Source organism: Gymnoscopelus microlampas (genome assembly GCF_963454915.1).
Source record: "Gymnoscopelus microlampas genome assembly, chromosome: 16".
In the NCBI taxonomy this organism is placed as follows: Eukaryota; Metazoa; Chordata; class Actinopteri; order Myctophiformes; family Myctophidae; genus Gymnoscopelus; species Gymnoscopelus microlampas.
The window spans coordinates 32,886,938-32,911,846 of NC_139953.1; the positions used below are offsets into that span (position 1 = coordinate 32,886,938).

The 24,909-nt window shown below is 43.3% G+C and overlaps 1 protein-coding gene across 2 annotated transcripts in view; it reads left to right on the plus strand.

The window, feature by feature from the left end:
- Positions 1-24,909, plus strand: part of cdc42bpab (CDC42 binding protein kinase alpha (DMPK-like) b) — a 104,601-nt gene that overhangs the window by 68,603 nt on the left and 11,089 nt on the right. Inside the window, exons 11-39 of one of the 2 annotated variants that reach the window (XM_084083063.1) lie at positions 587-765; positions 1,613-1,735; positions 2,953-3,086; positions 3,533-3,654; positions 4,177-4,297; positions 4,634-4,744; positions 4,891-5,129; positions 6,460-6,565; positions 8,519-8,643; positions 10,189-10,297; positions 10,750-10,898; positions 11,701-11,792; positions 12,639-12,715; positions 14,438-14,476; positions 15,477-15,596; positions 16,442-16,528; positions 16,673-16,778; positions 17,265-17,401; positions 17,570-17,709; positions 17,901-17,982; positions 18,496-18,715; positions 19,972-20,034; positions 20,144-20,397; positions 20,675-20,799; positions 21,010-21,224; positions 21,960-22,057; positions 22,706-22,790; positions 23,263-23,386; positions 24,069-24,186. In XM_084083063.1, coding sequence (XP_083939189.1) covers positions 587-765; positions 1,613-1,735; positions 2,953-3,086; positions 3,533-3,654; positions 4,177-4,297; positions 4,634-4,744; positions 4,891-5,129; positions 6,460-6,565; positions 8,519-8,643; positions 10,189-10,297; positions 10,750-10,898; positions 11,701-11,792; positions 12,639-12,715; positions 14,438-14,476; positions 15,477-15,596; positions 16,442-16,528; positions 16,673-16,778; positions 17,265-17,401; positions 17,570-17,709; positions 17,901-17,982; positions 18,496-18,715; positions 19,972-20,034; positions 20,144-20,397; positions 20,675-20,799; positions 21,010-21,224; positions 21,960-22,057; positions 22,706-22,790; positions 23,263-23,386; positions 24,069-24,186 — 3,700 coding nt within the window. The remainder of the gene's footprint in view (positions 1-586; positions 766-1,612; positions 1,736-2,952; positions 3,087-3,532; positions 3,655-4,176; positions 4,298-4,633; positions 4,745-4,890; positions 5,130-6,459; positions 6,566-8,518; positions 8,644-10,188; positions 10,298-10,749; positions 10,899-11,700; positions 11,793-12,638; positions 12,716-14,437; positions 14,477-15,476; positions 15,597-16,441; positions 16,529-16,672; positions 16,779-17,264; positions 17,402-17,569; positions 17,710-17,900; positions 17,983-18,495; positions 18,716-19,971; positions 20,035-20,143; positions 20,398-20,674; positions 20,800-21,009; positions 21,225-21,959; positions 22,058-22,705; positions 22,791-23,262; positions 23,387-24,068; positions 24,187-24,909) is intronic. The other variant, XM_084083064.1, reaches the window with a different exon arrangement.

Below are 24,909 nucleotides of genomic sequence, written 5' to 3' on the forward strand. Positions count from 1 at the left end.
ACAGTACAACAGAGAAAGACAACGGTAATAATGAGGTTGCATAACATAACATGAGACACAAGTCACGACCCGGGGGGTCTGTGCCCATGTGGTTACGTGTGCTTCCACAGACTGATTCACATGCTACCAAGTGGCAAGTGTCTTCGTAGCCACGAAGCCAACTGGTAGTAGATTGCTAAACAGCTGCTTCCCTACTACTACTTATGAACAAAAACAAGCCAGGAAAACTTCACATAAGCTTGGGAAATGCTAATACCCCCCACAGACCGACCGCCTCCTGCAGACTGCCCCACAGACCCCCCCCCCAACATCATTGTGAGCTCAAAGTACTGCTCTTTTCGCTGTCTTGCAGACAATAACACATGACTATAACATATGTGTATCACATGTACTGTAGATGGATGGGCATGGATTGAGATGGACTCCTTATCATCGCCCATTGTAGCACCGATCTAAAACCAGATTCATGTGCAAAAAGCGTAAAAAAAGTGAAAGTTCTGGGCTGGCAAATGCCATTCGCCTGGGACACCAAATGATGCACCAGAAGCCAGGTTGAAAGTGGATAACCATGTCCTCCTTTCCTCAGCACCCTGTCGGACCGGGGCTGCCTGCGGGAGCTATGTGCAGATCAGGGTCAGGGGCCACGGGAGGACATAGACTCGGGTGTCCAACGCAGCCTGGAGGACAGCCTGGCCACCGAGGCCTACGAGAGACGCATCCGCCGCCTGGAGCAGGAGAAAACAGAGCTCTGCCGCAAACTACAAGGTGAGGTTAAGACCCACTGGTACTGTGCATGTGACTATACTGGCACAGTATCATACTGCATACTGTCTAGTAGCACATCCCATCTATTTCTAGAAATGTATTCATACACTGTAAAAAGTATTAATTTAACTCTGACAATGTACAAATGTTACCAAATGGACCCGTAAAGGGTCTATTTGAGTTCCAAATTGATAAATGAACACTGAGGATTTTGCTGTGTACCAAACAGACCGTCTCCCGCCCTAGTGCCAAAGTTTCTACTGCTAAGCTAAAGATGAAAAGCCCTTTTGGGAAGCGGAGACACTGCGCTTTGAGCTCCATACAATATCTAGTGTCAGTGTTATATCTGTGGCCCTACCCGACCACAGATATACATTTCTCAATGGAAGAGTAGGGAGACCACCTCTAACGACCACAGTTGTGTTGGTTATATTGTATTAACATACTCTACCATATAGATTGGTAAATATAACTTAAACATGTTATGGATTGCAGCTTTAGTACAACAGAACAAAAAAATCACAGTTCAGGATAAGGGTTTTCTGTGGTTCTTTTTTCCATTTTTGATGATACTGTAACTCATTTTGAATACAGAGGATGGCTCCGTATTGTTATGTATCAAACATAGATTGACAGCTGATGCTGTTTGACCTGTGTGTCGTTTCCTGTCACCGACCTGACAATGCCCCCGAAGTTATGTGCAAAACTGACTGCAAAACAGGAGCAATGGCACCGCCCTAGAACAGGGCTGAAAAACGTGTCTATATGGTGTCTTTACTATGAACATTAATCTCTGAAGTATGGGTTAAAACTACACACATGTGACGAGTCCAACCGTACATTACAGAGTCGACCCAGGCGGTGCAGGCACTACAGCACCCGTCGGGCGAGGCTCCTCTCGGCATCAACAAGGAGGTGGAGATCAGGAGTTTGAAGAGTGAAATCGACATCCTAAAGAAACAGATAGCTGGTCAGTACTTAATCTTTCTGCTCTTACACAGCTCTGCTCGGTAGTGCGTGCCCAGGCCAGGAAGATGGATTCTTGGTCCAATCACTTTTAACCTGGCGAGGTGAAGTTTGTCAAAACAACCGCTTGTTGTACGACTATGGACATGTAGGGCTTTCTCGGCTACGCCGTAGCTTAGTGGGTAGAGAGGCCACCCGGAACATCACCAGTTTGTGCCCCGGTCAGCCCCCTTATGTGTCCAAGTGTCTCTGAGCAAGATATAGTACGGTACTTAACCTTTAACATACTACCTGAGCAGCCATCAGCTGGGTAAAGTCGAAAATAGAATTTCCCCAGTGGGATTAATAAAGGTCTACCTTTGTTAAGTGGTTAAGCCAAACTACTTCAGTGGCTTGTGGATTCCGTTTTTTACTATATACTAAATACCACAAAAGAGTCCAAGTGATAAGTAATATTAAATAGACCTCACTTCACCCTGATAAGTACACATAATGTAAGGCCAAATAGCTTGATCATACGACTTGTGAAGCAGGAAATCTGTCAGAATAATGTGCAATACATTATTAGATGATTATGCTTGGAATTGCTACAGTATGATGAAAACTTTGCATATTGCAAAAAGGCTATCTGTTCTTATTTTAATAAATGTTTGCTTCAGATAGGCGCCACTGAGATTGTGTGAGTGGGTGTCATTGGCCCAAGGACCATGAAACCACGAATCATGGCGCGTAGGAGACCCTGTAAATCTAAAATTCTAGGCTTACAAAGTTCATATACAGTATGTCAGTTACACTGATAGCCAGACATGTAAATGTACAACCCCAGAGATGTCCTACCGGTCAGTTTTTGTTGTGTATGTGAAGAGCCAGTGGCATGAAGCTACCATTTGTGGGATTTGAACGGAATGCTTTTAACTTGTAATCCTTTTAATATGAATGATGCAATTTTAACTAATCCAAGATGGACCAGGAGAAACATGTGGAAACAAACAGCAAATTTAAATGAGTCAAAAGCTAGCTGGTTTTAACCACTTATTCAAAGAATTTTGAAGATCTTTGAAAATATTTGCCTGACATGCCCAAAATGGGGACGCCAGGTAGAAAGGGGTCAAGTTTCATTGTAAATTAGAAATGTCCTGATTAATGTGATCATTGTCAAAGACATGAAGTGGGAACTTGTTACAGACTTTGTGTTTACACATGTGTGTGTTTGTGTGTCAGACTCGGGCCAGTTAGAGAAGCAGTTGGAGGATGTGTCGTCGGCACGCCGGGACCTGGAGGACTCGTCCAAACACATCAGGACTATGGAGAAACAGATGAAAAGCCTCTCGCAGGAGAGGGACGACCTGCATAAGGTAACACTGGGGCTCTGGGTGTGTACTGCATGTTTGTTCTTGTACATCCATCTATGTGAGGACCGTATGTCCTCGTCAGAGGTGTGCCCAGAGCTGAATACTCTGTAACATTAAAACCAATAAGAACTGCTTCCGAAATCAGAACCAAAGAAAATGTGTTTGTTTTTGTCAATCCAACAGCTCAGTGCCATTGGACTGATTAGCCTACACTGATTTCTATCCAAATACAAAGCCCTAATTTATACTTGGCTGCATGATGAATAGTGAAAATAGCCAATCTACATGCTCGGCTATTTTTGAAAATGTGTGAACATTTTCGCCTATAATGACATGCCCATAATAGGACATGCCGGATTGATAGTGGTTAACAAACACAGATACAGTTAGTTGCACTCCCGCACACTCCGAGTCCTCGTCTTAACGGTGGAATGCAATGTCTTCACCAGGATATTTTGGACGCCAGTGAGAAGCTGAAGTCTCAGTCCAAGGAACTGAAGGAGGCTCACAGCCAGAGGAAACTGGCCATGCAGGAGTTCTCTGAGCTCAACGAGAGACTCACAGACCTCAGGTACCTCCGTCTGTAGTGACGCTGACAAACACCAGCCATGTACCGTCGTCTCTAATGACACTGACAAACACCAGCCATGTACCTCCGTCTCACCGTCCTGCCGACTCAGAACACTCAATTCTGAATGACGTTGCAGGGCTTTTAGCCCTTTTTGTAGCCCTTTTTTTGCATTGTTTGGCTCATTGATAGGTGATTAACTGATTGATATGTCTGACAGTGTGATGAACAATTGGTTGTTTGGTTGGTTAATTGATTGATTGCAATTGATGCAATACATGCATAAATAATTTGACAAATAGTTTTTTTGTTTTACTTCACTGTCTCCTTCAGAAAGCCCTGGGGTTTATTTCATTCATGCCATTTATATTTCTATATCGTATTCTTTAGGGACGTCATTACTGTTTCCTTTTTGCACTCAGTTTTGTTTTTACTTACACCTCCCAACTGTGTTTTTGGCAAGAGCAGCAATGCATTTGACTATTGGATAAATCAAAGTGTTAATCTGAATGTGTTGTCGTCCAGGTCGGCCAAGCAGCGCCTGGGTCGCCAGCTGCGCGATAAGGAGGAGGAGATGGAGAGTCAGACTCAGAAGGTGGAGGCTCTCCGCCTGGAGGTGCGAAAGGCCGAGAGGGCCAAGAAGGAGGTAGAGTAGTCTCCCGTAGTTGCTACTGTAGCACACTCCCTATCTGTGTCTGTGTTACGGTATGTGGTGGTTTGTGTCTGGTGGAGCCCTTGTTAATATTGTCTGCCTGTGAATATTCATGAAATTTCATGATTATTTATACGAGACATCCATGCAGAATATAGATTTGTGCTGTATTTCAATTGGTGAATCTGTATTGGTATCGTCTCATTTGCCTATTATGGGAAATGAAACCAACCTTTTTGAAGGTGTGTTTCAAGGTGTGTTGTGTTGAGCGTGGGATTGAAAAAGAAGCATATATAGAGGATCATTCTCTAATCGTGTGCACGCCGTCAGATGGAGGCCCAGGCAGAGGAACAATCATTGGAGGCACAGAAAGAGAGGAAACTGAGGGAGCGCAATGAGCAGTACAGCCGACAACTAGAAGAGGAGCTGGAAGGATTAAAGGTAAAACAAACAAATACACACGCACACGCACACACACACGTTGCAATGCCTTCCTTCCTAATCCACTCTTTTCCACCCATCTCTCACGCCTCACCCATGCCTCCCCTCTCTAAACCCTCTGCCTTGCACCCCCCTCCATCCCCCAGTCGAAGCCCATGGGCTCTGCCACCCCGTCCACTGCAGACCAGGAGGTGGGCCGTCTGCGGGGGGACCTAGAGAAGAAGGCTCTGCTGTACAAGGAGGAGCTGGACCGCCGGGAGGCGCAGCACGCTACCGAGCTGAAGGGCCTACGCAAAGAGCTGCGTGATGCGGAGGGCCAACACCTCGCCCTGCAGAAAGAGATCCTGATGCTCAAAGACAAGCTGGAAAAGACACGCCGCGAGAGGTACAGGACGTATTTAATTAATTTATTTTTTGTCATTTTTTATTTCATTCCGTTTCTAGAACACCCGACCAAGCCTGATGCACTATAGAGGATTGGAACCCCAGAACTTTACTCCTGCGTCACACAGACTCCCCCACCCCTAGCAACATTTTATTTGTATTTATATACCATTTAAATGAAACAAAATGTCACAAGGCATCCCAACCATTGTGATAATGTCTGTCGTTTTCTTAATTTTCCTTTGCAGCGATGAATGTGTGAGGTAATTATGACCACTTTAAAAATAGCTCAACCCCCTGTGTAGAAAGCAGTAATACAACAGATGGTAATTCCCTTTTGAATAGTTCATCATAGTCCATAATGGAATAGAGAGTTACATTAACCATAATTCAATTTGTAGTTCTGCTAGTAGTACTACCTTATCTTCTAAATGTTTTCCCACTTTCAACTTCCACACTATTTACAAAATTCTTCCTTAAATTTTTTGTAAATGCCCCCCCCCCCTTTCACTTCACGACTGAAGGTGGTTCTATAACAAAGGATTAAAAAAACAGCCGCTCTCTCAACACAAACACTATAGGTACATCTCACTGTGTGACTAGGAAATGAAACGGTCAGAAATAAAAGTAAAGTCTTCTTTAGTTTTGTTGTGGTGTGGAACCCCTGGGAACTTCTCAAGGGCACGGGCCTGATCAACTTCTAATATAGTTGTTTTTGAGGCAGAAAGCCCTCAGAGCTCTGTTATTGTACCCTCAAGCCTAGCTTCCCTGCCTGGTAGCATTGACAGGATCACCCCTTGCTGGTCATCTTAATTCATTTTTATTATCCACACAACAGGCAGGGTATCACGTTCTGACTGCTTTAATATGTTTGGGCTGAATAATGTGGTTGTTGTCCCAAACACCTTAGTTCGGCTTTGAAATATGGTCAAGCTCAGGGCCCCCCGAAAGCTTGGATGATGGATGATGTTTTCCCTTCCTTTACCACATGAACCCTAGCAACCCTATTCTGGTCATAATAGGTGAACGTTGAGCGAAAATTGCAGATCTAGTTCATAACAGATCGGGCCGAGTTTGTGGATCTGCTATATTTTGCTATTCGTCAGGCTGGGGAATGCATTCAACTTGGAATGCTAAGGTTAAGGGTAGGGTTGAGGCTTAAAGAATGAATGTAGAATGTTATCGCAAGTCCATGACAACCGATTGCATTGTAAGTTTGTAGATATTCTATTTTTGCCATTAGGGTTAAAACGGCTTGTCATAAAATGTTATAAAAAGTATAGTACTACAAACGTGTGTGTGTGTGTGTGTGTCTGTTCTCTTCCTTCCAGCCAAAGCGAGCGTGAAGAGTTTGAGACGGAGTACAAGCAGAAGTACGAGAGGGAGAGAGTACTTCTGACTGAAGAAAATAAGAAGCTATCCAGTGAACTGGATAAGGTGAGTGAGATGGCTGTTACACATGCTCAAACTAATTTGTTCTTCATCGCACAACCCTATGGACAAAAGCAAAGTCTGGGGAGGAGCACTTCCTGGACTAAAAAATGTGTACGTTTGATATATTTGGATAAGGATACAAATAGACATCAGAATAACAAAAAACTCCAAGGCACTAACCACTGAAGCCCATATACTGTACTTTGTTGTATGACAAATAGCTAAAATAGCAGTTCTACAAGTACGGAAGTCTTCTAAGATGAAGTTTAAAGTAATTTAGTACATTTGCCCAAAATAGGGATGCCAGAGTTTGTGTTTGAGAAATATTAAAAGGCCATTATTTTAATGGAATTGTGATAGTAGACATTTAAAAGCAAACTTCGATACGTTTCGGCCATAAGCCTTCGTCGGCGAGTCAAATTTGCATTTATGACATGATAGAGCGACACTTTGTGCAACAAAGTATAAACGAGCCATTGCTCACAAAAGACTGCGATACCCTAAGTAACCCCAGGTAATTATTTCAGCACATTCCTTCCTCTGCCCCCCTCCCTCTCTTCTGGTGAAGCCAAAGTAATCACTGTTCAATATCCTCTGTTAAAAACACTCCATAGCCTCCCACGCACTCCCATGGAATGGCCCTCTGGATTGCACTCTATTGACTTTGGAAAGTTGGGAATGGGTACTTGGAAGTTGGAAGCAAGAAGCTCCCAAGTCAAATAATGTCTCGGGAAAGGAGAGGAGGCATTCTGACATGTGGAATAAAAAGCCAGGGTGTTTGTTATTTTTATGGTCTGTGTATGAAAGTTGAAAAGGCAATGTCCTGGTCAAATGTAGAACACATGTGGGTAGGAGTTCCAGTGGAATGATAGCACATGATTGTTATTGAAGAGTTATTATTCCGCTATTGCATACCCAACACTGATGTTTTTAAAATCCAAAATACCCGGGATGCATTACGTCTGTCTATCATAAACCCATAAACCAATCATAGGCAGAATACTACTGGAATACGTTAGCCGTGGCTTATCTCATCTTGGCATGTGATGTTCCCACTTATGAGGCTGCAGGAGAAACAAAGCAATATTGAAACTAGATTCAAATGTAATTACACGTCTCGTGTCAGTTTATGAAAGGGAGAATGTGTAGGCCAACCCCCTTGAGCTTGACTTTCCCAGTTGAGACACTATTAAAGATTTAAAGAGTAGCCACAATGCCGAAAGTAAAAGGCTCTCGATGGGATTTGAACCTAGGCTTGCCAGAGACGAGATGTGGGGTTCCACATCACAGGGCCTTCAACTGCTGCACCGCGCCTTCGCAAGGACATTTCTGGGTATCTGGGCCTATTAGGTGGTGTGGCGTGAAGTGAAAGGAAGGATTAGAGAGAGGTTAAGACTCATGCACTGATGACAAAGTTCATAAGTCAGATTTGACCCCATGATGTCACAAATTTCACTGCACGCCACATAGCCCCCAGAACAGCAGGTGTAAAGATAAATCTGAAACGGGATCCATTAAGTAACGTGAGTGAGTGAAAATTTACCAAAACAATAGCTGGATATTTAGGGAAGAAAAAAGGGGGTGGGGGGAGAGAAGCACCGTGATTTATTTAATCTTCTAAAGCCCGGTTTCCACCAGCAAGGCCGTTAAAATGTCTGCAGGGATAAATCAAGCTCACCTGAAGTAATTCAGATTGTCTTTTTACCATAATGAATTGTAGTTATTTATTATTTGGTATTATTTATTATTCTGTTATTTTCGTCAGAGTCTGCAGGATTTCTTTTCATACCATGTCTGTATCATGCCATATAGGCTCAGGTTCAGTTGGCTATGTGACAAGTAGAAAACCATAAAAAAAAGCACTGTTATATCTTCAACATTACCTCAAACTCCCAACTGATACAATACTTTTTGTGTGTGTCTATGTGTTTGAATCTGTCTTTGTTGTTTTCTCAGCTGACCAGCATGTTTGAGAAGTTGAGCAGCAGTAACCGACAGCTGGAGGATGAGATGAGGGAGCTAGCTGACAAGAAGGAGAGCGTGGCGCACTGGGAGGCTCAGATCACTGAGATCATTCAATGGTGAGACACACACACACACACACACACACACACACACACACACACACACACACACACACACACACACACACACACACACACAGTACATACATATATAACGGATGTGCTCAAATTCTCTGTGCGCATTTGATGCACTGGAAAATAAAGGGTACATTCCAATGAATACTTACACACATACTTATGTCATGTATCCTATGACCGACAGACACACTTTCTCAAACTCAAACTCTCAAAGCACACACGTGCTATATTACACTGCATGCATGCATGCATGCACACGCGGTCTAGCGATGTATTGGATTCCATTATGGAGTAAAACGGCAGCAATTTCCACATACCTCTGTAGATCAGAGAACTACTCCCCCCCCCCCAAACACACACACACACACACACACACACACACACACACACACACACACACACACACACACACACACACACACTTCTCCAAGATCTCTTCCTATTACATCTGACACCTCACCAGCTGTTCAGCTTTCCTTCTTTGGACGAGACTACAGTCTTCGCATAGCGTGCATACCAGGCACACAGACACACAATACACACCCACACAGATGCACTTAGATGCAAATGCAATGATACCCACAGCCGGTTAAATGGACACACACTGATATGCTCTCATAGATTATGCACAGACAGATACACACATGCATTCCAAACATGCATTCATAAACACTAGGGAATCTACTGTTTCAGGACAATTCAGTGGTGCACGATGCCCCCTGGTGGACATAGCGTGTTACTGAAGAGGATTAAACCAGGAAATGAAATCAGGCTGAATAGAATCTCTTAGTGGTTACATTTGTAGTTAATTTGCATGAAATGTTGTATTATGTTGTGAAAAGGATATTTTTGTGTGCACAGGTGCACTGCTATCGAGTGTGTGGTTGTTTTGTAGCACTGGAGGCCTTACTATCTTAATGTTATTTTACTGTGTTTATGATTTCATCGCACACACTGTTAATTCTGCCTCATTGTTTAGGATTAGTGTTGGTCCCCGGATTAACTTCACACGCTCTGTGTGTGTGTGTGTGTGTGTGTGTGTGTGTGTGTGTGTGTGTGTGTGTGTGTGTGTGTGTGTGTGTGTGTGTGTGTGTGTGTGTGTGTGTGTGTGTGTGTGCGTGCGCGTGTGTCAACTTGCGATGGTGTAGCGATGAGGTGTCTGTTTGGATCGAAATGTCCACACAGGATGTGTAGTGATGTCAATTAGTTTTAGAGACAGTTGTTTACGTGACTGTGTGTAGAGGCTGTGTGTGTGCTCTTTGTCATGTGTCCCCAACTGAGGATAGATATGAAGAATGTCCTGTTGTCTTACACCATACAAAGGAGTCTGTTCATATTTAGGATTAAGATTCTGTTTCATTTAAGGTTAGTTACAGGTCTCCCAGTTATACTTGACATACAGTACAAGAAATGTCAACCCATCGGCTGCACCGGGGTGCCCCTTATCTAAAATCTAACCATGAAAAGTGTGTATAGGTGAGTGCAATGCCCTCACAATTACATTAATAAGTGTGTGTGTTGCAGGGTGAGTGATGAGAAGGATGCTAGAGGTTACCTGCAGGCTCTGGCCACTAAAATGACAGAGGAGCTGGAAGGACTGAGAAACACCAGTCTGGGAGCACGGGCCACATCGGTGAGACATGCACACACTCTCTTGTACTATTTACACACACACACACACACACACACACACACACACACACACACACACACACACACACACACACACACACACACACACACATTATTAGCATTCGAGGCATTTGCTGAGAAACCTGCAACACATACTGTAGAAGAGCAGAGTGTTTGTTTGTGCATCGAAGTTGGACTAAATGCAGAGTTAGACATGCATCTCTGGGTTTTATTTCTTTCTATGCAATCATGAGAGCCTATTATGCTCCTGCTTTTCTCTGATTCTTTACACAGTAAAATACTTAAAGTATATAACTCCAAAGAGTGTACAAATGGAACCAAATGGACCCATGCGTTTGTACACTCTGACACTGAGTATTGTCTTTCCACCCTCACATCACTGTTGATTTAATTCAGTAGCATCTACTTGTCTGTTTCTCTCTCAACCGCCAGGACATGCCATGGAAGATGCGTCGCTTTGCCAAGCTGGACATGTCTGCCCGTCTGGAGCTGCAGTCGGCCCTGGACGCTGAGATCAGAGCCAAGCAGAGCATCACGGATGAACTCAACAAAGTGAAGGCCAACAGCATCTCCACAGAGTGGTACATATACAGTTACTTTACTTTATGAACGCTGCATGTCGTCTTCACAGAGTTCTACCCATACGGTTACTTTAACCCATTAAGACCTGGAACTGTGTCATTTTTAGATTTGAGCTAAAAAGCATTATTTTACACTTTGGGCTATTCAAAAATAGCAGATATACAAGCTCATAGCGCGGCACCGAGTGCCGCGCTACGAGCTTGTAGATCTGCTATTTTTGAAAATTCGTGAAAATGTGTGCAAATCTTTGAATATATATATTTTTAAAGCAAACATTTGTAACTCAAATCTTTGCTTCTGGGGGTCCCTGGAACAAAATATTTTGATGGGGGTCCGCGGCCAAATGCATATCATTTTGGGGGTCCTTGACATGAAAAAGATTGAACACCACTGATATAGAAACATACGTTTTTCAGAAAACTGTTTAGGAGACATGTAGAATCGGCTTCAGGTCTCAATGGGTTAATTCAGAGTAAAGTAATGTCATTTGGGCAAGGTTTCTGCCCGATCAGAGCCCCACTGACTTCCGTTATAAAATGAAAGATGAGATTAGCTCCGGCCGCACAGACAGAAACAGACTCGGACCCTCTCAAAGATGGCTAGCATCTTGCCGAGCCATGCCGTAAACAAATCTGTGTGATGCTCTTGTGGTGTTTTTCTTGAGAACAAAAGCTTTGATAAACTTGTAATTATGGATGTCATTGTGTTCTTTTAATAAAACTGGGCAAAATAACGATAAGTCTTCTTCATATACTTCTTGGATAATATTATTTTCATTGAATGTTTGTGTGTGTGTCCCAGTAAACTGCAGGAAGTTGAGACTAAGAACCAGGATCTCCTCCAGGAGATCGACAGGTTGAAGAAAGAGACAGAGGAGCTGCGACTACGTAGAGGTGAGAACACAACCACCGGAAACCCTGATTTAACACTCAGGATTTTACTGCGATTGTGACCTTGTGCTGCAGCAGTTTTGCCATGTTTGCAAGAGTTATGACAGCAACTTGTGTTCTGTATTTAGGTGAAAGAAACTTTATTGATCAGTATTCATTCAATAAATAATGATCAATAATGTGTATTAGAGGAAGAAGTAATTAGAAGACAGAAGGAATATAGCAACTAGTTGTTTGAGAGCCTGTTAAGAGTTCTTAACGGTCTAAAATAATGGTTTACTGCCTCTGATGTAGATCTAATGCAGGACAAACTGTGCCTTTTATGATCATCCCCACTGCAGACTATGGTTGTATCATGGTTTGTAAAAAAAAAAAGAAACGGTCACACTTGACTGAGAAATCAATTTCACGTGCAGTGGTCGCAGTGGTCTGAAATAGCATAAGAAAACCACAAACACTAGATAAAAAAAGCTTCAAAGACATTTTTCAAGGTTTTAGTCATCTCACTGTGGAGTATCACTTTTCTGTGGCTGCTGTGATTGTAAGCACAATTTTTATGGAATGAAACCTCATTTGGACTGCTGAAGTCGGCTGTTGGAATCAAGCTTTTATTGTAACTGGGACTTTAAGAAACTTTGTTTTGCACTGAGCCCAAGATTTGGCAAATATAATCTTCATTCCAGGCCCAACAAACCTTCAATGTTTATGTAAATTGTGATCTTTTGCTACCCATTAGCCCCAGTCCTGTGACGCATTTTCTGAACAAAAGGCTTTGGTAATTATTTCTCAATTCACGTCCATCCACCTATCATTTTGTTCTGTGCCTGTTTGCGCTTTATGTCTCTGTAGGTGTCAAGCACCAGGATTCCCAGAATTCCTTCCTGGCTTTCCTCAACGCCCCGACCTCAGCCCTTGACCAGTTTGACGTAAGTCGCCCCTCCGTGACCCCATAACACTTCGACCTCACACGGTTTTCGGCACGGGTTTCATATTAATCTTGTTTAATGTCACCAGCCATCCATCAAATCCAGCTTCAAACAAATCAGTTATATGCTTTCAAAGGATGATGGTCAAGAGGGCAGCAGTAGCTGAGTGGGTAGAGAGGCCGTCTGGGAATTGGAAGGTTGCCGGTTGGCCCCCCCAGAGCACCCAGTCTACATGTCGAAGTGTTCATGAGCAAGACCTTAACCCCTAACTGCTCCTCAGGCATAGTGACAAATACCCCAACGACGACTATAGGGGACTAAATGATTATTATGATTAACACATTGAGTGCCAGAGTTTTTTAAAACAGGGTACAGCCAGTGCCAGCGTTTTTTACTGCCGCGACGAGGACCCGGATAAAAAAAAGCGTAATATTACGTTTATGGCACTCCAGGGGTGTATTTGCAAAAATTTAATATTACGTTTTTGGCACTCAATGTGTTAATAGATTTGAATAGAAATACTTTAATTAGTCCCCGAAGGGAAAGTAAGAACCACAGCCGCTCTCATCAGCAACCACATCCAAGGCAATAAATAATAAAACTTAAGATAAAATCATCAATTAAAAGAAGATTGTGGCATACAGGTCCTCATTCATTAAAACAATTAAATCATGACTGCCATGACTTAATTCTGCTAACTTTCTGTCAATTTGATTGATGTTGTTGTTTCTTGAGTTCTTCCATCCTTTTCAAAACTGCAATTCTTTATCTTATGTGGCTTTTTAAGTTGTTTTTGTTCACATCTTTCCAATATGTTTGTTTTTTATTTTCTTGCTTCCCTTCTTTGGTATGTCAGGACTCTTATTCGTCATCCTCATCCTCTTTAATTGAGTTTTGGGAAGACGCTGTAAGTTTCTTTTTGTCCAGGACAAGGCTTATTTGTGTGTGTGTGTGTGTGTGTGTGTGTGTGTGTGTGTGTGTGTGTGTGTGTGTGTGTGTGTGTGTGTGTGTGTGTGAGACTCTGTGAGATAGTAGCTGTAGGTGTATGCAGTAGGAATTCTATAACTAGCCAAGAGGGAAAGAGAGTGTGATTGTTTATGAATGCGCTTGTGAATATACAGAGGCGGGTGTGTATGTCAGTGCAAGTGTGTGTTTGTATGTAGTGTGTCTGTGCGAACAAGTGAGTGTTGGTGCACGTGAGTGAGCAGATGTTGCCCTCTAATATGTGGGTGCTAGCCAGTCTGCATTCTTTTAGGCTAGTAGGCTATTTGAATGGCTGCCTTGGCTTTCTAGTGCTAGGGGTTGGCTTCAAATACACACACGTGCACAAACACAGTATGCACACAGTAAATTATTCAAACATTCATACTTTCATTAACCACTTTCAACCTGGCATCCCTATTTTGGGCACGTCATTATAGGCAAAATTATTCGAAGTCTTTCAAAAATATTAAAGTGTAAAAAAGGTGGTTACGTGGTTAATTTCCCCTGTGACACACACACCCTGCCATGCACACACAATCACATTTTGTGTCCACATTATCTCAACCCAATGTCCAGCCCTCGTCTTCATTTACCAAGGCTTTCATAACGACCCTTAAAGTTTTCATCTTTTCCCCTCTATGTGCGTAATTTATTTGTCTTTGTCCAGTTTGCTTTCGTGACATTCACTCGTGTCTTTGTCTCTGCCAACCTCTGCCTCTTTGTCCCTTGCCACCGCAGCGCTCGCCATCCGTTGGGCCGACTAGCAAAGGCAGACGTGTAAGCAAGCACCCCATCTGCGCTCTGTGATGGCTGTTGTCTGACCCCTAGAATGTCCTTTAGCTGTGCTATGTTGTCCTTGTGCATGGATGTCTGGAGTGTGTGTGTGCGTGTGTAGGATGTTGGTTGCATGGTGGGTGCTTTGGTAAAAGGTTTTCCTGGTTATTGAATATTGAGTGTTGTTAAGGCCTCTTTGCTGTTGCATGGAGAACTGGAATAATGTGCCACCCTGTCCTCCCCTCTAATGTGTATGCTTGCATTTATGTCTGTGTATTTTGTTTTTATCCACCAAAGTGGCTTTGTGTTTGGCTTATACATATGCTTTTGATTTGTGTTCATTTTAACTCTGAAAGTGTAAAACTTTCAAACACTCAGGCTCTTACTGTGTAGCATGACCACTTGGCTTTGATGTGTCCTCTTGTGCTTGTAATATGTGCTATTCATTTAAGTTGGGGTCCCTTCTCCTGTATTAGGTTCAAGTGGGTTGAGATATTCAAAAATGATTCTAAAACAGTGGTTCCTAACTCCGGTCTGTGGGATGCCTACTAGTACTGCTGGTTTTCCATCTTACCATCTCTAACTAGTCCCTGATTAGAAGGACAGTTGAATGCCGTTCCCTGAGGGCCAGAGTTGGGAACCTCTGTTTTATTTATACCATAAACTATGTAGCTCCTGTTCTGTGTGTTGTGGTGCCTGCTTCTTCCCTTAAGCATGGATCTGGTTCATGGAGGCCCATGGTGTGTTATTCTTAGCCGTCCAATACAAACCTTTTGAAACTAACGACTCCCTCCTCTCCTGCTCTTCCCTTTCGTTCTTTTCACTCCCCATCCTTTCTTCATCATCTCCCCTTCTCACCCTCGTCCTCTTTGCCTACTCCCTGTCACCAACTTCCTCTTCATCTCTCCATCATACCTCTCCCCTCATTCTCTTCCTTGCCCCCCTCCCTCCTTCATCTCTCCTCCTTCTCTCACTCATTCCTCCCTTCCCTGTCTCTCCTCAGGTGGACTCTGTGGATAACTTCACACCTTCCAACACTCCATCCCGGGACGAGGACTCTAAGTCCCACCTCAAGTCTCGCTCGCGCTCGCCCTCCATGGCTAGCGACATGGAACCCATAGAGGTCAGACCAGGCCCTCAGCCAGGGCATGAAACTTGACTTACTTATCTGTAGATGATGATGAAAGCCCAAAGTTAACTTAACACAGTTGTCACTATCCTACCTGGTAAATTTCACCAGATAAAGTGACTGGTTAACTTGTGCATAATAGCTTGACTTATCTGAATTTAGCTGGGCACTGATGTTAGCCATTTTCAACCTGGCATCCCTGTTTTGGGAATGCCATTATAGGCAAACATTTTACAAAATAGCAGTTCTACAAGCTCACAACAAATGGTGAGCTTGTAGTTGGGCTAGTTTTTAAACAGGGCTTAAGTGGTTAATCTGCAATCCGGAATGTAACCATCAGAATGCCTGTTCCAACAAACAATAAGACTTCTAAGACCCCCCCACTAAAACACAACTAAGAATTTAAAAAAACGTATCCAGAGGAGCACAAAGTAACTGCAGATGTACAGCAAACCTAGTAACAGACAAGAGCTGAGTGACAGCCTAACGCTTCATTTAGTCTTCAGCAAAAAGTGTGCGACATCACTTGACAACAATGTTGGATTTTCAGCAGACAATTGTCGACTCCACACTTTAAACAAAGCATAAATGTATGATTAACAGTACAATAGGTAGAAAGAGGACATTCAGCATGTTGTCCCCTCAACCCTTGTCTGACCTTTCTTGCAGAATCTCTTGTCATAACTTGTTGTTCTTGGGAAAGCTTTGCCCTGGGTGTCCTATAATTTAACCATTGTTATCTGTAACTAATACATTGTTGAAAGCACTCAGTCTTTGCCAGTGTGTCATGGACGTGCGTTACTCAATACCAAATGTTTTTGTGCGGTTCTGTCATGCAGCTGATAGACCACCCTCCTCGTAGCACAGTCCAGACGCCGACCATGCGCTCAGGCGGGTATGGCAGCATCGGACGCTCCTCGCCTAAGGTATGACATCTGTCTGTCAGTCTGCCATGCCTAAATCAGTTTCATGTGTGACGGTTCGGGTTGGAGATTTTGGCATGAATGTTAGCAAGTTCTCCTCACATTACTTTTTTCACTGTATTTATGTCTTGTCCTCTGCCACTGCAGCCCAAAGCCCACCAGTTTGTGGTGAAGTCATTCAACACTCCCACTAAGTGTAACCAGTGCACGTCCCTGATGGTGGGACTCATTCGCCAGGGCTGCACCTGTGAAGGTGAGGAAAAGAACGGGAGGAGGGGAGGAATAGGTAGTGAAAGAAGAAATGGAATCAAGAGGGGTTTAGTTGACACTCACTCATACAGGTACAAGCAGTGAAATGTTGGGTTCGGAAATAGACAGGTATTGAGTTTTTTTAGTGAGAAGACAATGTGCATGACCTAAAAGACCACAAACTACAACTGGATCTCTGTATCGTACAAACATTACTGAGATACAAAGATACGATAGAATGAAAATACTGGCCTACTGTACAGATTAATGTGTTTTAACTTTTTACTGTAAAGGGGTTATTTTTCTGGTGTTAATGGCATTCATAATACAGCATATCAAACAATTTTAAATTGTATTAAAAATGTGTCATTTAGCAGACACGGAGAGTGACTTAAATGGCATGAAACCTAGTCAACAAACGACAGAGTAAATGGTCACAAATTGTAAGTAGAGGTGAGTGTTTCATAGAACTGCTTTCTTTCCTCTACAGTGTGCAACTTCTCCTGCCATGTAACGTGTGCGGACAAGGCTCCAGCAGTGTGTCCAGTTCCCCAGGACCAGACAAAGGGGCCACTGGGTATTGACCCTCAGAGAGGCATTGGTACTGCGTATGAGGGCCATGTCAGGGTACGAGATTTATGGACGGACACTGGTTGTCTGTAGAGCTTTAATCCAAGCAGTATCCAAGAAACCGGATATTGCTTCCTTGGCTCATAGAACCCACATGTTTTTGATATTTTAAAAGGCATTGGGACTAATTGTCTAAAGTTATACATGTTCTGGTATCTATCCTAGGTGCCGAAGCCAACAGGGGTGAAGAAAGGGTGGCAGAGAGCGATGGCCGTGGTGTGTGACTTCAAGCTGTTCCTCTATGAACTGGGAGAAGGCAAGGCCACACAACCCAGCGTAGTGGTCAGCCAAGTAATAGACATGAGGTAAAGAGGACTACAGTTCAAATCCACTGTCACTTCTGGACTAGAAATGCCATAGTCACATAGATAGAAAAGGCAAAAGCCACATGGTCCAACAGATTGATGTGTCATGTCCTCCTCCAAAAAACATACATTGTTCCTGACACGTGATGTGGTCGTTCATACCTAACTCTCTGTCCCGTTCTATCCTCCAGGGACGAGGAGTTCTCAGTCAGCTCAGTTCTGGCGTCTGATGTTATCCACGCCAATCGCAAGGACGTCCCCTGTATATTCAGAGTAAGCTCGATCTCTCAATAAGATTTGTCTAAAGTTGCATTGGTGCAGACTGCAGAGACACACTTTCTGCAGTATTAAGAGCAGCTAATAATAACATTATGAGGGCATTGTGGTGGGTCAGCCAGTTGGTACGTGTACCACATAAGAAAGAACAGACCTAATTGAGATGTCTTGAGTTTAAATTTGGTTCATAACCTGTGATGGGCTTGGGCGATGTTTGACAGTTTTTTTCTTTATTTATCTCTGAACTTGCCTACAATCCCTTTAAAATACCATGTCATTTTTTTATTTATTTTTTGTTGTGTAGATATATTGGGGGAGATTTTTATTTTGTTGATGTGAAATCTACACGGTGTATCCTCAGTGTTAATGTTTTTATGTACCATGTAATTTTTTTTACATTATTTTTATTTTTCGCGGCCCACCAGTAGCCCACAGGATGATTTTAAATGAACACTACGATGCAACTTTTAGCACATGACTCACATTCGCCTTTACCCCCTTTCTTCCCAGGTGACGGCGTCTCAGCTGTCCCCCTCCAGCAGCCACAAACCCTCCATCCTCATCCTGGCCGACAGCGACCAGGAGAGGAACAAGTGGGTGGGGCTGCTCAACGAACTCCACCGCATCCTGAAGAAGAACAAACTGAAGGAGCGATTCGTCTACGTCCCCAAGGAGGCCTACGACCACACACTGCCCCTCATCAAAACCACACAGTCCGCTGCTATCATAGGTGGGCAACAAGAACATTGTTGCTGTCGGGGCAGAAACCTCTATGTCCACATTTTAACCTTTTTGTGTTTTTTTTCATAAAATTAACGCCCTACTTGATCATACTTCAGCGTCACTAAAAAGTAGCAGATCTACGAGCTCGAAACGCGGCGTGAAGCTGATACTTTTGCTATTTTTTTATATTTTGAATCCTAGTTTTGGACATATGAGGTTTCCACCAGACAGAGACGACATGCACAGTACAATCCTCAGTGTTAAACGCAAAAACCTTTCCATTTTGTGTTTTTTTGTAAATTAATGCCCTTCATCATATTACAGTGTCACACAAAAGCATCAAAAGTAGCAGATCTGCCGCGTGTTGAGCTTGCCGATCTGCTACTTTTGATGTTTTTGAATTTGAATCCTGAGAAGTAACAGTTTTGGACATTTCCACCCGACAGACGATTTCTTTGTGAATAAGACGTTATTGTAACCAACTTGTGTGGTGGAGTACGTTGACCGCATGAACCCTCTTGTCCCTATTACCCCAAAATGGGGTTTTCGTCTTAACTTGGAAACATTTTTAGATGTTTGAGTTGGAGACCCCGGTTCAAACCCAGGTTCGGACATAATCTTATGAATTGCAGATTGCAGCTTTGATTTTTATTACAGTGTACAAACGTATAAATGTAAGCAAATTCATTTGTACACTCAGATTTACAAATGGTAAAAATTTAGTGCTGTGGATTTTACTGTGCAAATACATTTACCAGTTTAAATTATAATCGATGAAATATTATACACACACAAATGGATGCGAAGAGAGGTGTGATATTATTTTGCTATAAGTAAGAAAAGACGTTATTGCTTTCCCGAGTTGAAATTTGGTTCTATTACACTTGAGCTACAGAAAGTAGAACAAAGTAGGTTATTGTTCATACCTCACGTACTTCCCCTGTATCCCTTGGCAGTCAGTAGCTCATAAATCCATTGTTCCCTGTTATTTTATCCGAATAGGGCATCCATTTAGAAGGCAGCTAAATCTTGAGCCTATTGCATATGTCATTATTTCTTAATTCATGATTCCCGGTTAAAGTGAGTAATTACATTGTGTGGAGAGAATCACCTTCAGGGTAGTTATATAGCAGTTCACCTTCTATCATGTTATGAAAATACCAAACCCTGCTAATTTAGATGGACTTTACTGTACAGAATGTCCTTTTCTGTCTCCTGTCTGGCACTGAACCAGAGCCGCCTCAACGTCTCTTCTACTTTCAGATCATGAGCGTGTCGCCCTGGGCAACGAAGAAGGCCTCTATGTCATCCATGTCACCAAAGATGGTAAGACCTGCTTGGCGACTTCATCTACTCTTCCTCGCTTCCTACATCTATGTTTTCTTTTATATGTTCGAGTGGTTTTAACCACTTTTTTACATTCTTTGACCCACAGAGATCATCCGGGTGGGGGACAATAAGAAGGTGCACCAGATAGACCTGATCCTCCAGGAGCAGCTGTTGGCGGTCATCTCCGGCAGGAACCGCCACGTGCGCCTCTTCCCCACGCAGGCGCTGGACGGCCGTGAGACGGACTCCTTCAAGCTGGCGGAGACCAAGGGCTGCACGTCCATTGTGTCCGGGCCGGTCCGCAACAGCTCGCTCACCTGCCTCTGTGTGGCCATGAAGAGGCAGATTATATGCTATGAGGTGAGGTTGGTTGGTTGGAAATGGCCGACCAACAAGCTCACAGTGTGAGCTTGTAGATCTGCTATTTTTGCCGAATGTTCGTACATTTTTGCTGAATGTTCTCCCATCACGACATACCCAGAATAGGAACGCTAGTTGGTGTTTAAACTTGATGGTCGCCATGCTAGTATATTTACAATGTCCAGCTTTGTGTAACTGTCTCACACATTTAATCGTACAGCATAATATGAAGTCCTCATTTTCTAAAATTCCCTCACCTCGCCCCTCGCTGCTCCAGGTGAACAAGAGCAAGCAACGTCACCGCCGGCTGCGGGAGCTCCAGGCCCCGGGGCAAGTCCAGTGGATGGGTCTTCTCAGCGAGCGTCTCTACGTGGGCTACCAGGCTGGCTTCACCCGTTACAGGTTGAATTTTCCTTTCCATAGATAGACTAGACTTTTATAGACTAGTCTGTAACTAATGTCTAAAGAATACGACTATTTCTTGGAACGTATATTAGAATCCTACCTTCCTTATGTGGCGCTGAATTTCACAGCAATTGACAATATGTTTCCAAAGACTTTTGACAATACGTTTTCAATTTCTAACTCCTTGTGCTGTGATAAACTCCATAGTGTCCATGGTGACGTGTCCCCGGTCCACCTGCTCCATCACGAGGACCACACCCTGGCCTTCATCTCCCAGCAGGGCCTGGACGCCCTCTGTGCTGTGGAGATCTCCAGCAAGGAGCTGCTGCTGTGTTTCGGTGCCATCGGGGTCTACGTGGACTCCCAGGGCCGTCGGTCGCGGCAGCAGGAGCTCATGTGGCCGGCCATGCCCATCGCTGCCTGTGAGTTCAAACCTCTCTCACCCCCTGTTCTATGCTATAAGATACTTAACCCATTTAGACACCTGTTACACCTATATGTTACACCTATATGTTGTTATAGCTTTCAAGCTGGGAGCGCCTGTGTCGTTTTAGTTGTTGCTATGTATTGCTGTTGTCAGGCAGAAACCCCTTATATCCATATTCCAACTTGATCATACTACAGTGTCACACAAAAGTAGCAGTTTTGAGCTTGTAGATCTGCTACTTTTGATACTTTTGGACATATGAGGTTTCCATCTGACGGAGATGATATTTTTTATCTATTTAGAATAAAAAGTTTTTCATAGGGGCAGCCGTTTTTAGAATCGGCCTCAGATCTAAATGGGTTAACAGTAAAAGCCGCAGTGTTAATAATTTAACTCGGAGTGTACAAGTTGGTTATATTTTGTGCACTGAGTTACAAATGGATGCTCATTTAGACCTGAGGCCGATTTGAAAAAAAAAAAAAAAACGGTTTTCTGAAAAACATTGTTAAGCCTGTTCTGAACATTGTTTGGCCCTAGATTTGGATAGGGTTTGTTAGTCATTTTAATGTAGCACTTGCGTCACTTAAAAGGTCATTTGGACAAAACGTCAGTGATATGTTTTTGGTTGTGTAACTGTGTGTAATATTTAAAGAAACTGCAATATGCGAAAAGACAAACCAAAAGCACATTGTAGCTGACAATCTGCTGACATGCACTGTTCTCTCTCCAGGCTACAACGCCCCCTACCTGTCAGTGTACAGTGAGAATGCGGTGGATGTGTTTGACGTCAACACAATGGAGTGGATCCAAACCATTCCTCTGAAGAAGGTCCGTCTCGCAACAGGCTCATCCAAGCTTTGTCATGAATACAGGAATAGTTCAATACTAAGACTAAGCAGTTCATTATGTGGTATCGTATGCTTTGAGTTTAGATTCTAAACAGGAGTTTAAACACTTAAACCCTATATAATGAGTTGATCGAAGTCCGCCAGGGGTCTATTCTAGCCTCCCACCTTTTTTCTCTCTACACCAAATCTCTTGCATAAAACCAGTGATTTTATGCAGGCTGGCTGTTAGGACTCAGGTTAAAGAATCTGTGCCTTTTAACATGTTGCCATGAGGTGCAAAATGTGCAGTAGCTGAATAGTGTTTTCATCCCTTATCATAATCAAGACAATTAAATCCAGTATTTTGAAGCCTGTTTGAGACTGAAACTTTGTCAGGCTATCTTTGCCTCCCCCTGGTGGACATAAAGGAATACAAACTGTCTCACAGATTTTCAGTTAACTGCTCTGCCACAATAATCTGCTCATGACCTAGTTAACTCTGCTAGTAAAAAACAATCTGAGACAAAGGGATAAGATGCAGATTTAGAGTGCTAATTCCTCAAATGCAAATACAGTGCATGACCTAAGATTAACTATGTATTTTATTTATTTTTTTGCTAACTTTTAACATCTTTTACCTCCCCGGTAGGTGCGGCCTCTGAACATCGATGGCTCTCTGAACCTGCTAGGGCTGGAGACAGTCCGACTCATCTATTTTAGAAATAAGATGGCTGGTAAGAACTTGCACCCACATTCTCTAAGAAGGAGAAATGCCACGATTAATACACATAAAAAAATCTCTCACAAAGTCTCTCCAGACTCGCAACTACAAGGTGCATAATTTTCAGTGACTTTTAACTTTGAAGAATTTACATGCCTGTAATTACATGAGATAACTGGTTCAAGGAAGAATGTGGTGGTGCAGGACAGGATAGTAACAGTTTAAAAGTGAAAATCCTTTCAACAGCTTGGCTCCCCAAAAAGGTGTTACTGTAGCAAAATGTGTCGGTACATACAGCAATGTTTCGGCCGTACAATTTGGCCTTCCTCAGGGTGTCTGACCTGAGAGAAATCACTCCAGGAAACGTAATTCGCTACTTATTTAAGAGAATCCGCGTCACAGATCAACATCATGTTGAATGTACCAATTTTACACCAGGTTGTGTAAATATGCACACTTCTGTCACGACTATGCTAACTTTCCAGAGGGCGACGAGCTGGTTGTCCCGGAGACGTCAGACAACAGCAGGAAGCAGATGGTGCGCAGCATGAACAACAAGAGACGCTTCTCCTTCAGGGTTCCAGAGGAAGAGAGACTCCAGCAGAGGAGGTGGGCAAACTAGTCTACTGCAGCAGTGGTTCTCAAACTTTTCATGTCAAGTGCTAGGAACCCCCATACAAGATTTGTGTTGTTAAAATCCACCACCATCTGCAGACACGTAAATGGACTGCATTCATATAGAGCTTTTCTCCAAAGTGCTTTACAAAGTATTTCACATTCACCCATTCACACACCGATGGCGGAGGAAACCATGCAAAGCACCAACCTGCTCATCGGTAGAAGCTGGGGGTTCAGTGTCTTGCTCAAGCACGTAGCCAGGAGGAGCGAGTCTGGAACCTTCGGATTCCAAGACGGCCGCCCTACCTCCTGAGCCGCTGCCGCCCTGTATCATGTTCCTTCAGTCTCCCCCCTCTCTGCTATGCACTGGTGCACCCGGCCCAGTGTTTGTGTGTGTGTGTGTGTGTGTGTATTGTGGCTGTACACATTCTATGAGCATCTATGTAGGTCTTTGCATGATCGCTTTTCCACTTTCAACCTGGCAGCCCTATTTTGGGCATGTCATTGTAGTTGCGGTTACATTGCAAAAATAGTTGATCTACAAGCTCGTATAAGCTTGTGATCTACAAGATCTACGAGCTTGTAGATTGGCTATTATCGCCATGCGACACCATCGTACCGCAAAGTATAAAATAAGGCTGAACTGGTTATTCTATGTGTGCTCTCATTTCAGAGAGATGCTGCGTGACCCAGAAATGAGGAACAAGCTGATTTCCAACCCCACCAACTTTAACCACGTGGCCCACATGGGACCAGGTGACGGCATCCAGATCCTCAAAGACCTCCCTATGGTAGGAGAACTGCTCACGCCAACCACCACACACACTTACCAACACAATCTACTCCCTGGAAGACACACACACACACACACACACACTCTCACTCACTCACTCACTCACTCACTCACTCACTGCAAATAGACACACTGAAGAACGCACAGCATACTTAACCCCCTCCCTGTACATTGTGAGAGAGTGGCAAAGCACCCATACTGTACACATGGACAATAAACGATTCCTATAGAACTGACCATGTTATACAGCTGGGCTTAAATGTACAAATGCATGCCAGAACTATGTAGTTGTAGTGTGTGTGTGTGTGTGTGTGTGTGTGTGTGTGTGTGTGTGTGTGTGTGTGTGTGTGTGTGTGTGTGTGTGTGTGTGTGTGTGTGTGTAAAGGTATGTCTGCTTGTCCTGTGAGTTGGTGCATGCAGACAATGGAATCCACTGAGCAAGATGGCTACTTCAGTTTCCACCCCATTTTTATTTATTTATCTCAAAACATGTGACTTGTGTAAGATTTATTTTTCTCCATCCATTCACAGATCCTTCTCAAAGTCCAATATTGCATTGTTTTCTTTTTCGATGATTCTTAATGATACCTATTTTTCTGTTTACACTGCACGTACCCACTTACTTTATATTTCACTTGGAGTGTGGCGATGAAGCCTCGTGATTTTCTCCCCTCACTCTTCACTCTCCTCACTCCTCTTCCCTGCACTGCACTGTGTGTAC